At 36.4% G+C, this 13,162-nt stretch overlaps 1 protein-coding gene across 1 annotated transcript in view; it reads right to left on the bottom strand.

Moving 5' to 3' along the window:
* The window catches only part of loxl4 (lysyl oxidase-like 4), a 37,561-nt gene extending 30,225 nt beyond the window's left edge, over positions 1–7,336 (bottom strand). The window contains exons 1-4 of the mRNA XM_051648764.1: positions 7,212–7,336; positions 6,169–6,484; positions 4,152–4,477; positions 3,349–3,563 (exon numbers count right to left, since the gene is read on the bottom strand). Of these exons, the coding sequence (XP_051504724.1) occupies positions 3,349–3,563; positions 4,152–4,477; positions 6,169–6,463 (836 nt within the window). The 5' untranslated portion in view covers positions 6,464–6,484; positions 7,212–7,336. The remainder of the gene's footprint in view (positions 1–3,348; positions 3,564–4,151; positions 4,478–6,168; positions 6,485–7,211) is intronic.
* Between the last annotated feature and the right edge of the window lie 5,826 nt (positions 7,337–13,162).

Raw genomic sequence — 13,162 nt, 5'->3', positions numbered from 1 at the left:
AAATGGAGATTCCCTGGAAAGTAAGCCACAAAAGCCGCAACCAGCTCTCTATAAGCTCTAATTTAAGTTCAAACAGCATCTTCATGTCGCTGTTTGTGGTATGTCTTTGAATTATGCTTAAACAAAAGCTTGCATAGGTGCACTTGTGGCCTCAAGATTAGTGTGTATCCCTTTAGATAACATAAACCTGTCATTAGTCTTATCTGCTGGGTGAGACATTTTTTTTTAAATCAAGCCAAAATACCAACAGCCACAAACAATGTTGCTCAAGGCATGTGTATGTTTACCAGGACACATAATTCTGGTATAGCAGACACAGATCACAGAGCAGAGAATAATCAGCAAGAGGCACGTATAACACATATAGCGTACGCCCCAGTATAAACCTATGACTAAAAAAGCTTAGTGACCGCAGACCTATAAGAATAATGTGGTGCTTTTTTTTTTATAACAAACACATGATTCAACATGCCAGCATACCCAAAACTCATTCAGATGGTGGGAATGAAACAGTTATGCTGTGAGTGTGTTAACTCAAAAATCCCTCTGAACCGCAGCAGCCTCCACTAAGAGGTGCAAAATATGGCAATATTTAAAAGGTATATTTGCATATTATGCAGTGTTCCTTGGGTGATTATGATAACATAAAGGCAACATTAATACAGTAACCATTGGTATGGAATACTATTTTCAGGGACAATATTCTGTGAGGATGCAGAACAAAGTCAATGGTGCCAGTGCCGATAAAACCATTAAACAAGACTGAAACTCTCTCTCCAACAATAGGCACTTTACAGTTTTCCTCAATCGCTTTGGCTCAATTCTCAAATGAGAATATTTTTTTTCAAAACATTAAGTTCAAATCTCTGAACAATTACTTTCTTGTTCACACCAGATTTGAATTTCTTATTCATTTAAGCAACTTGCACATGTTTTGGCACATGTGTGCAAAAGAGTAAGTACAATTTTCTACAATTTGCACAATAACTAAATGCACATGGCTTGCTGATCAAAACTGATGAGTTGATTCTCAGTGAAATTGTCATACTTTTCAAAACTTCTAATCTTCTTTCATCGTGTGAGCCATCACATGCAAAATGATCCATTCAATTATCAAAATCTGTCAGACATACATGTATATTCCATAAATATCTATGACATGGAATGTTTTTGCATGGATGTCATTTTGTGGCACTTTTCTGTTCTATATATATGACTTTACATGTAAGAATTGTGTAAAAATGGACATGCAAATGGGACTGTTTACATGTAACACATTGCTACAAAAATAAATTTACAGTATACATACAAATGTGCATATCCTTTTTCTGTGTACTACAGTATTGTACAGTATTGACTTTTCCCAGTAAACTTTTACCTACTGTTGAAATCGGTATCTAAAAAGCTCAGTGTGATGCACATTAGCATTCAGCTAGACAAAACTGACATTCATGTATGGTACAGTAAGCAGTCAGTGTCAACAAAAACGTAGAACAAAAATTTAATTTGTATATAACAAACATTTCCAGGGTTGACTGCAATGGTGAAAAAACATCTAAACATTTTGGCCAGTACGGCTCACACGATGACAAAAAAACATTTCATTTTGGTGACACTGGCCAATTTACTGACACAATAACTAGGTTTTGAAGCATGAATTATATGTTTTGGGTGAGTTACTACATTTTGCAGACATGCAATAGAGTTGTGATGTCCCCAAAAACATTGTGACAGTTGCGCTTACAGTTTAGATAATGTTAAGACTGTTTAAAAAAAAATGAGCGAAGCGATTGAGAAAAACTGTAAAGGCTTTAAACTGATGTCTCTTTACAATAACAATCAGCAGGTATATTAGACTTTTCTCTTAGATTTAAGCGTTTAAGAATAGACTGCTCAATTTGGTAAAGCTGTGTTCCAGGTAGCATTGGTAGGTTTGAAAGATTTTTTAATCATTGCTTAAGTGCTCAGGTTTGTGAAAGGTGCCTGGTGAACAGAGATAAGGGAAATAGAAGTGCTATTCCAGCAAACAGAGGAGGTTAATCTTTCAATTTCTCCTACATATAGAGACAAACATCTTTCTGTGCTTTGATATGAACTTTTCCACAAACACTGTACTGTAGATCTGACTGCAGGGAATGTTATGCTCAAAAAATCTGGTGTGGTTTAACAAATATTCAAGTCTAAGAAAGAGATGATCCATTGAAGGACAAATAATGTTCTTTCTTTCTATTTGCATAATAATTTCAATTAAAAATGAGTGATGATAAATCATATTGATCAAAAATGATAATGGAGTGGGATGTATGGATAGATAGGCAGACAGGCAGACAGGCAGGCAGGCAGGCAGACAGACATGAATCTGCCCTTTACCTATTTAAATGGTATATTTGTATCTTATGCAGTGTTCCTTGGGTGATTATGATAACATAAAGGCAACATTAATACAGTAACCATTGGTATGGAATACTATTTTCAGGGACAATATTCTGTGAGGAGGCAGAACAAAGTCAATGGTGCCAATGCCGATAAAACCATTAAACAAGCCTGAAACTCTCTCTCCAACAACAGGCACTTTAAAGACTTTAAACTGATGTCTCTTTACAATAACATTCAGCAGGTATATTAGACTTTTCACTTAGACTTAAGCGTTTAAGAATAGACTGCTCAATTTGGTAAAGCTATGGTACAGATAGCATCAGTAGGTTTGAAAGATCTTTTAATCCTTGCTTAAGTGCTCAGGTTTGTGAAAAGTGCCTGGCGAACAGAGATAAGGGAAATAGAAGTACTATTCCAGCAAACAGAGGAGGTTAATCTTTCACTTTCTCCTACATACAGAGACAAACATCTTTCTGTGCTTTGATATGAACTTTTCCATACACACTGTGCTGAAGATATGATTGCAGGGAATGTCATGCTCTAAAAATCTGGTGTGGTTTAACAAATATTCAAATCTAAGAAAGAGATGATCCACTGAAGAACAAATACTGTTCTTTCTATTTGCATAATAATTTCAATTAAAAATGAATGACGATAAATCATATTGATCATAAATTATAATGGAGTGGGATGGATGGATGGATGGATGGATGGATGGTTGGATGGATGATAGATAGATAGATAGATAGATAGATAGATAGATAGATAGATGTATACATAGTCTGTATACTGTAGACTATGAAACCTTGTACTAACACAGTGATTTAATCAAAACTAATGTTGGCCATTAACAGTGAACTGTGAATAATAATTTCAAAATGTTGGGATTCAATGCAATATCCAATATTTCAAGGCCAAGGATCAGGTACCAATCGTACACATTGCAATATTCAGTAGAAGAGCAGGACTCACTTGTAGGTGTTCATGTTGGGCTTCTCTGCATCAGGAAAGCCAAGCATCCCACAAATGACTCTGCTGCTGTTCAGACTCCAGCCTTTATCACACACATTTCTCCATCTTCCAGCATGCTTAACCTCCACCACACCCTCCGTGACAAGGGCGCGTTTCTTTGTAACCATCAAGATTGGCCGGAGACGGACATCTTCAATCCTCACCTTACTGGCAGACTAGAAGAGGATGGAAAGATTGTGTTTTTTCAATTGCATACCAGAAATGTTTGGAAGGAAACTCATGATTCTAAATTTTAGGATGTACCATCCATTGACCATTGTATGCATTGTAAACTAAATTGAACAAAATACAGATCAGAGAGGGACAGAAGAGAAGCTCTCATTTTTCCTGAAGATCATGATTTCTTAAGAATTAAACATGCTGTTAAGGGTTAGGTTTTTAGCACTGAGAGTTTTGATCAAAAGATTAGGGCCAGCACTGGTAATGGTTTTCCTCTACAAAATATGAACTGGGGAATAAGGATAAGGAATTTGGATTGGGAAAAGTGCCAGGAGTTGGGAGCCGGTTCAAATGGGAAGATGCATGGGTCAGGGACAGAAATTGGGGATTTGGATCAGGAATAGGAATCAGGACCAATGGAGTGGAGGTCAAGGTTAAGGGTTGGAGATCAAAGATCATGGTTAGAAAACAGGAATTAGAGTTAACATTTTAAGATTAGAGGTTGTCGGTTAGGGTTAGTCGTAAACAGGGGTAGGGGTAGCCATACACATAAAAGATCTTCTGCACTCTTATCCACTGCTTACCGGATTATGAAACTGCTGTCTGGAGAACTGATCCCATCTTGTTTGATCCTGTGAATGCCCATTGCCTTGTCTGAGATGTGCAGGTGACCTTGAACTGGAGTACATGTCTTGCCAACGGTTCGAGGTGACAGCGTTTGGTCTGAGAGCGATAGTGTGCCCTCTTCTGGAGACTCCAGGATGCACTTGGTCCAACCTTCTCTCTGGACTACAGACCACCCCCAGGTCCTCAGAGTGCGCACAGTCGTGAACACCCCACCCGTTCGATTTGCAGTCTTTTAGGGTTTTCTCTGTTCCTTCACACCTAACATTATCCATCCAAATTTGGCCTGTGACAGATGTTGTACATTACAAATGCACTTAAAAAAATAGTTCACTCAAAAATTAAAATTCTTTCATAATTAATTGACCCTCTGTTTTTCCAAACCTATATGACTTTCTTCTGTGGAACACAAAAGGAGATCTTGGGCAGAATGTCAGTTCACTTTCATTGCATCTTTTTTCCATACAACCAAAGTGTGGTGACTGAGCCCAGCAACCTGTGTAACATTTTCTTTTGTGTTCCAGAGAAGAAAGTCACACAGGTTTGAAACAACATGTGGGTGAATAAATAATAACAGAATTAAAATTTTTGTGTGAACTATTCCTATAAAGGCTTATGTAAAACAGTTATATATGTGTGTGTTGAGGGAGAAAATCCAAAGTAGTTACAGCCAGCACCATAACTATTTTTATTTTCCCAAGAAATGGTACATAATATATAGGCATAAATTACATTTCTGCAGACTTCATGTATATAATAAGAGTTAATATGGACATAGGAAAGAAGAGTCACCATCAAAAGCATTACTACAGAGCTCTCGTGAAGCTGTCTAAAGGGTTTGTTTTAGTTTTAATGACAGCGTTGTCTTGCCAACTAAGTGTTATACATGCTTTGGGTTAGTGGCTGTCTTTATAGCTGCCTTAAAGTTAAATTACAGGGAGGGATTTGGGCGATGTAAAGAACAGTAGCTCTGTGCACTTGCACTGCTGAGAAACAGTTATTTAAACAGCAATGCCTCTTCAGACACAAGTGCACTCAAGTCTGTCACATAATCCATAGTTAAATGTGAAAATAATAAACATTAAAGCCCTTAAACCTCAGCTGTACAGACAGCAATAAGTTGAAAACACTTAAAGGATTAGTTCACCCAAAAATGAAAATTCAGTCATTATTTACTCACTCTCATTTCATTCCAAGTCTGGTATGCAGTAATTGTTTTCAGTAGAACACAAAAGTAGATTATTATTTTTTATTTTTTTTTTAAGAATTGTGCAGCTTTTGCCGTGCAAAGCCGTTCACATTGACCACATCTGTCAAGCTCCAAAAAGGACAAAAAAAATAAACCATCTACAAAAGCACCATAAAATACTCCAAATGACTTGTGTGCTAGAGGATATTCCAAGTCTTCTGAAGACATACGATAGTTTTGTGTAAGGAACAGATCAAAATTTCAGTTGTTATTCACCGATAAACTTTACCTCCACCAAAGCTCGAGTCTAACCCGTATCCAGATTAAAAAATGGCGCGGCAACTTCACTGACACCAAAACAGCATTGGTTAACATGTAATGTTAACATGCAGTGTTAGAATTTTTAACACTGGCCTTCCATAAGTAACCAAAGTCTGGAAGCGAAAGATGGCTAAACATGGCGATGGGGAATATTATCAGTGAATAATGACTTAAGTCTGTTCCTCGCACAAAACTTGTGGAATACAACGTACAAGTCATATGGACTACTTTTTGGGGTTTTTGTCCTTTTTGGAGCTTGACAGCCGTGATCACTATGAACTGTATTTGTACGGCTATGTAAAGTTACTTAAAAAAAAATTATCCTTTTGTGTTCAGCAAAGAAACATAATAACATCAGCATAGATAATAACAAATTGTTCATTTTAGGTGAACTATACCTTTAAGAGATTCAGAAATCACAGTACTTTGAAGGCCAGCCCACTGTTTTAATGGAGAAATTAACTCACCCTCTCCCTCTCCATACTTTGCGCTGTGTGCCCATGTTATGCCACTTTGGAAACCCAGTTCTCTGCAAACCACATTAGCGAGTTTAATGTCGACCTCGTCATCGCATACGGTTCCCCATGTCCCGTTGTGCAGGACTTCAACGCGCCCCTCGTTCTCTCTGTGGCCAATACCTGCCAGGCGCACCTTGGCAGCGGGAGCGCGCGCTGACCGGCGGGGTGATTCGGGACGCGCTTCCGCGCAAAGAGAGAAGAGAAGCAGTAAGAGCGCGCACCCGAAACAGACGGTCCGAATCATGACTGCGCACAGGTGAGGCTTCTGAAACATAAAACAAGAGGGACCCTGTTACCAAAAGAACTCATTTATACACAAGTTCGCGTTTTTGTCTAAATGTACGTTTCTTTTACTATAATCAGATGGTACAAACTCAACTAAACAGTCACACTTTTAATGAGCAGGTTGTGTGTTTTCTGATCCATAGGATTTTCAATGGCCATAACTATAATAAAAACGTGACACATTTGAGCAAAACAGTAAACAGCTCAGTTAAAAATAGATAAAGACATTTTATCCAATATAGCTTTTTACCAATCTGATGAAAATACATCAGTTTCATTCAGAACACTGAACATATTGGATTCATTTAGGCAAACAATTATAAGAGATATGATTATATAGAGATACTGTATGACCATATCTCATATTAAACTGTCGCACTGTATGAACAATAATGTTTATAAGATAAATAATGCAAATGAAGAAAGACTAGGGTGTTTGGACATAAATAACAACAAGAAAGAGCTTTCTAATAATAATATAAGAATACAAACAACAAACTAAGAACGATAGAGCTATAATGTCACCAACACTACTTGTAGACATATAATATTAGAATTGCGAACAGATCTTATGCCAAACCCACTAATATAACCCACTAAGACAAAAATAAATAAATCTTCAAAAAGGAGAGATAGTACATATTCAATCACATGGTAAGAAACCTAAGCAGATGCACCAAAGTGTTAAAAGTCCAAATGTCACTCACCTGGCAGCCACACGTAAGTCACGTCAGTCAGGGACTGGAGGAAAATGAATGGAGAGAGTTGAACATACACTCTGTCCCTTACTCTCTCTCCTTCCTTTACTCCATCACTTCTACATCCCTCCCACAGATGTCTTTATCTCATAGTGTTTCCCATCAATTACTTTTCAACAGAACTGTTAAATAAAATCAGTAAACACTGTGTGTGTCTGTTGGGGGGGGGGGGGGGGTGAACAGATGAAATCAGGAACTAATCACTGTTATTAAAATGTAAGAAATGTACTTTAAAACATGTAACAAAACAAGTTGCTTATGGGCAAAAATGTGCTGAAATCATGTAATAATTATTTTTTTTTATTATTTTTTTTTTTTGCTTATGGACAAAGATTTGCACATTCACAGCCGGAATAAATATTTATTATAGTTTAACCTTTCTAAATATTTAATGACATAAACAGGTTTTTGTTCCTCCATGTCCTGGAAAACCTGGAATTTTGCAGTGCAGTTTTCCAGTCATTGAAACATAGAAAAATACCTTAATGTCCTGGAAAATAATGATTTGTCCTGGAAAATATTTTAGCATAATAGAACTGTTTGACTGTGTTGCTAATAAGGTTTTTGTTACATGTACAAAAACATTGTAATGACTGGGACTCGGAATAGGAGTCAAATACACACATTTGTATAATTTTGTCACTGCCGGTGGCTGCGCATTATGAAACAACATCAATAATTTCAACATCAATATTTGCAACATCATAAAGGAATCCCTGTTACCTACTTTCTCTGCTTATCTGCTGTTATCTCTGCTTTGCTCCAATGAAATAGTTTAAGTATTAATATTAAAAACAAAATATTATTTTTTCAGTCCAACATTGCTGTTATGTTAACCACAAAAACATTTGATGGACGGAAAACAGATAGTGACAGTGGGTAGCTTGGTTATTTGACCTTCACACTTCGAGATGTTAATGTTCAAAAATTCAAAGATCGGAGTCTGCTTATACCGCATGTTATCACATGTAGTATGTGGAAAACACAGACTGAATCATAGATTAAACTACAAAAGTCTGATTTAATTAAATATATAATCTGCAAGTGATGCACGCTTCAAAATGAATGTGTAAAGCTGGCCACTTTTACTCTGAAAACACCACATCATGAGCGCTCTTGTGTGTGTGAGATGACAGAGCAGAGCACTCTGAAGTGCACCGCACATGCAGACTATGTATATATTTATTTAATTCATAGCTTTACGGTGATTAATAATCACACTGGGCCACTTATCGAACTGCTTATCTGGAAGGCTAAAGTACATCTAAAGTAATTTTGATTTAGTTATTCATTCTTACAAAAAAAAAAAAAAAAAATATATATATATATGTATGTATGTATAAAACAATTAAAAATAAAACTTACTGAAAGTTTGTATAAGAAAGTAAAATAAGTTGTAAATAAGATGGAACATTTTTAATTTTTTTGAAAGTGTACCTTTGCGTCTTAATTTTCTCCTAAAGTGACATGCAGGAAGATTTGTGTCCTGAATAACTCCATATGTCCAAATTCCAAGTAACTAAAAGAAGCTACATAACCACATAGTAGATGTTTCTTCAGTGAGCTGACCACAAACCTCACTCCCAAAAAAGCAAGACATCCTTCTCCTTTAACCACAGTAAGGATTGTCTTAAACATCTCAAGACTCACATTTCACCTCATCTATAGTCTTATATAGAAATCTTCATTGGTTTATGTCATTCTATAGATAAAACAAACACTGAACAGCTATTTGTTTTATTTGTACATTTTTTAAATGTTTGCATATCTGTGCGCTTTATGAGAGAAAAATTTGTGACAGAATTAGTTTTAACAAACTTAAAAAAAAACACATTTTTTTTTAGAAGCAGACATATTTAGCAATCACATGCCATCACTATGTGTCAGATGGGTTGCACCTCAATAACAATTATCGTAACTCCAATGCACCCATTTTAGAAACAACATTTTCTGAAGTCCTACCGGCTTGAGAAAATATTTAACAATTTCTTTAATTGCCTAACCCCCATTTATGTTTTTGCTCTCAATTGAAAACTAGCAATTTAGTTGTTTTTGTGTCAAGATTGGTGTGACTGTTTTCTTCAATGAAGGTCCCTCTCATTGGGTAAACCAAGACAGGAAATGGGGGGACCTGTTAGAGTCAAGTAATCAAAGAGAAATCTTGCCAGATGACATGAAGAGAAAGAGCCAGAAATATACATCCAGCACCCCAAATCTACAAGATTGCCATGGTAATACAGTATACAATACAATATACATAATATGTGACTCATGCGTGGCATACAGTACAGGTTTGGACAAACCTCATTCACAACCCGATCTTTATTACAACTTTTTTCCACGTTTTAAAAATAACAGTAAGGTCAAATTATGAAAGAGGACAAATGGATGTATAGGAAATATGCTGTGAAAAAATATGTTTTAATCAAAACTATTCCATATTTTATCTTCAAAATAGATTACAGCTCTGGTGCCACCTTTTTTAAACCACTTTAAAGGAGTTCCCATGTATAATAGACACTTGTTGGCTGATTTTAATTTTCTGGTCCAACTAAAAAAAAAAACAACAACAAAAAAAACATACATATACAGTACTGTGCAAAAGTTTTAGACACTTTTTTTCAAAAATAATGCCATAAATAGTTTTCATTTATCAATTAACGTCATAGAAAGTCCAGTAAACAAAAAAAAAGCTAATTTAGGCTGTCTCAATTATTTCTGTCTCTTCATGTAATCCCAGACTGACTCAGTGTTTAACGGGGGGCTCTGTGGGGGCCATGCCATCTGTTGCAAGGCTCCCTGTTCTTCTATTCTATTTGCAAAAGAAATGTTTGGTTGCAGCAGTTCTGTGGACGGAAATGCCTTGTTGATGAGAGAGGTCAACAGAGAATGGCCAGACTGGTTCGAACTGACAAAGTCTACGGTAACTCAGATAACCGCTCTGTACAATTGTAGTGAGAAGAATAGCATCTCAGTATGCTATTCTGAGATGCGGGTTGGCGCTGATTTGGCGGCAAGTGGGGGACCTACACAATATTAGGCAGGTGTTTTTAATGTTGTGGCTGATTGGTGTATACAGGTATGTAGGCACAATTTATATTTGCCTACCAAACTAATTTCAAATAACGAAGCATGAGCCATTCAAAAGAATGAGAAACACATTTAGTGTTTAATGTGTGTACAAACTGATAGTTTACATGTGCAGACTTCAATTATAGCATAGGCAAAAGAAATACAAGTATAGAACGACTAAAATCATAGCTGATAACATAAGAGGCATCCTTGGAAATTGATGATGGTTCCTCAGCAAGTGTGTGAAATGTGCTCTCACTGATACATTGTAGATGGCTAACTGCCATCTTACTAACTGTGTGTGTGTGTGTGTGTGTGTGTGTGTAAAGTGCAGGCATGGGCTCTTAAGAGACGCTGCTGTGGTGGGGCGATGCCTCCAGCTCTGTAATTACCCACTGAGACCCGGTTCTGCCCTTAGCCACAATTTGTGGTGCCATGAAATAAATACATGTTCTTCAACAATAAACAACTGCCTTTTCAAATTATAGCACCTCCTCCGGTTTACCCTCACCGTCACCTCCTGTTTTCGCTCTCGTTGCATGATTCGCAAGTTTCATAAAGCAGGCCATTATGGAACAGCCTTACATGTCCAAGAAGGGCACCACAGTCTGAAAAAAGGTTTGACAAAGCACAACATAAAGCACTGAGATTGTTACTTTAAATGTCTGCAATGAAAAGTCAGATATTTCAATAGTTTTATTTATTGTCAAGGAATTTAAGGAGAAACTTCCAAGACAGATTTTATGTAACCTACGTTTTAGGGGTTTAGGGTTAAAGTTACTTAACTCTAAAAAGGTTTTCTATATCCTGGGGGAAACAAACATTTGAGAGACTGGTGCAAGGAGCAGTGAGTGGGCCAAATTTCTGAGAAAGGGGGGTCCCTGCAAATACTGAGGTCATGTGGCTTTGTATAAAAACTCTAGCATCGACACAATCTTTTAACATGGGTGCATTTTGGGAGAAGTCAACTGCACCTGAGGCAGCCAGACTATCTTAATACAGACAATCTTTTCATGATTTATACAAGCTGTAAAATTAAATGCAATATTATGAAGAACACCATGAAAATGTATTATTTGGGCCCTAATGTGTCAACAAATGTGGTATCTTCATGTTTTTGCCATTTTTAGGGTTAAAGTCGTGATGAAACATCATTTACAATCCATTTTACTTCTATAATCTGATGTATTTTATAAAAATGGGTATTCAACAAGAAACATTTGTAGGGTGGGACTTGATTTACCAATAGTGGATTGATTAAATTGTAAAAAGTGGTCTCTATGTGACAGGTGGCTGGAGGGGTGGTTAGAGATTTATGATATTTTAGGGGTACACTGATGAAACATGCACAATAAGACCAGGAACATGCATTATAGTAAATCGGGTCAATTTTAGTAAATAGTAATAGGGTCAATCAGTATTATTCATGTTAACTTTAAATTTCATGTTGTCTTGAGCTATGTAAGAGCAAAGAGATTCTGACTCAATGTAAATTAGAATACATGCTGTTTAATTGCTTTATATGAATAAAGTGTTAATAAATAAGTGTCAAATTGAGTGCATAAACCCACAAGCCCATTTCAAAAAAGAAAGAAAAAACACCCATACAGTACAGTATTTACTGGAACAGCCTGACTGGAGTCACGGTGGCCTCCACTGCGTTATCAATAGACTTTTATAAACAATACATAGAGGCCACAAACCACTGGCTCTAGGCCATAATAGCAGGCTGGTGGTCATACATGCTGTAGGTGGCATAAGTCATTTCTCCAGTTAAAATGGATGGTTGCTCTTTGATGAAGCAGGATTTTCCCACCCCTCCCTGACTTTCAAACTCAATTCGTCTCATCCTGTTAATATGGCATGCTTTAGAATGCACCAACCACAGATCACTTTCATGTGTAATTGATGACAGAGAAGAACTTTCAACATGTTATGATCTTCTCCAGTTATCTTTGGGGCAGAGGGAACAACTTATGCTCTTAAGCTTTAATAGGAATAATTGAAACTAATATTTGCAGTGCATTACAATAAGTTTCTTTTATTAGGCATAGAATTTGAATTGGTGACTCCTGTGCAAGAACTCCCTCTAGTGTTGGCAGCTAGATACAATTGGATGTTGAGTTTCTTATCCACCGAAAATGGAAGAGGAATCTGGCTATGTTCAGTTTTGCATACTGGAATATTACCTGTACTATTTTGTAGTATGCACAGAATGCAAATTCTTTATGCAAGAACATGTATGACCTACTGCATTTGCAAAAAAATGTGCATTATAAAACAAGAGCACACTGTGCTTTAGAAGCAATCTCAACTGCTTTCTTTGATCAAATTAAGTTACAATTTTAAACAAAATTGTATTAAATGCAAAATAACCTTTTTCTTTTTTTTTTTTCTCAGGATGACAACTGGATGCCACTTGCTGAATTAAACTAGCAGCATAAAAGACGTCATGTGACATCAATGCTGCATACAACAGTTGCATTTTTTGTTTTGTTTTTTTGTTTTTGTTACATATTGCAGATGGTGCCACGTACTATAAGAAAAAAAAAATTTATTGCACAGTATGAAACAAGCTAGCATTCCATTCCAATCATATCCTCTGCCATGTCCACACTAATTTTTTTGTTTGAAAATGCAATTATTTTGTTACGTTTCCATCTCTCATCCACAATTGAGACTTTCAAAAATGCCCTCTAGTACCGCACACTTTGGACAACAAAAACTGAAAACTTTTTCAACCGAAACCCTTTTAGTGTGAACATAGCCTTTGTGAATTGCACCCGAAAGCTAGTTTAAAAAAAAAAAAAAAAAAAAAAAAAAAAAAA

Source organism: Myxocyprinus asiaticus, chromosome 21 (assembly GCF_019703515.2).
Source record: "Myxocyprinus asiaticus isolate MX2 ecotype Aquarium Trade chromosome 21, UBuf_Myxa_2, whole genome shotgun sequence".
In the NCBI taxonomy this organism is placed as follows: Eukaryota; Metazoa; Chordata; class Actinopteri; order Cypriniformes; family Catostomidae; genus Myxocyprinus; species Myxocyprinus asiaticus.
This window is presented reverse-complemented; position numbering and strand designations above follow the sequence as displayed.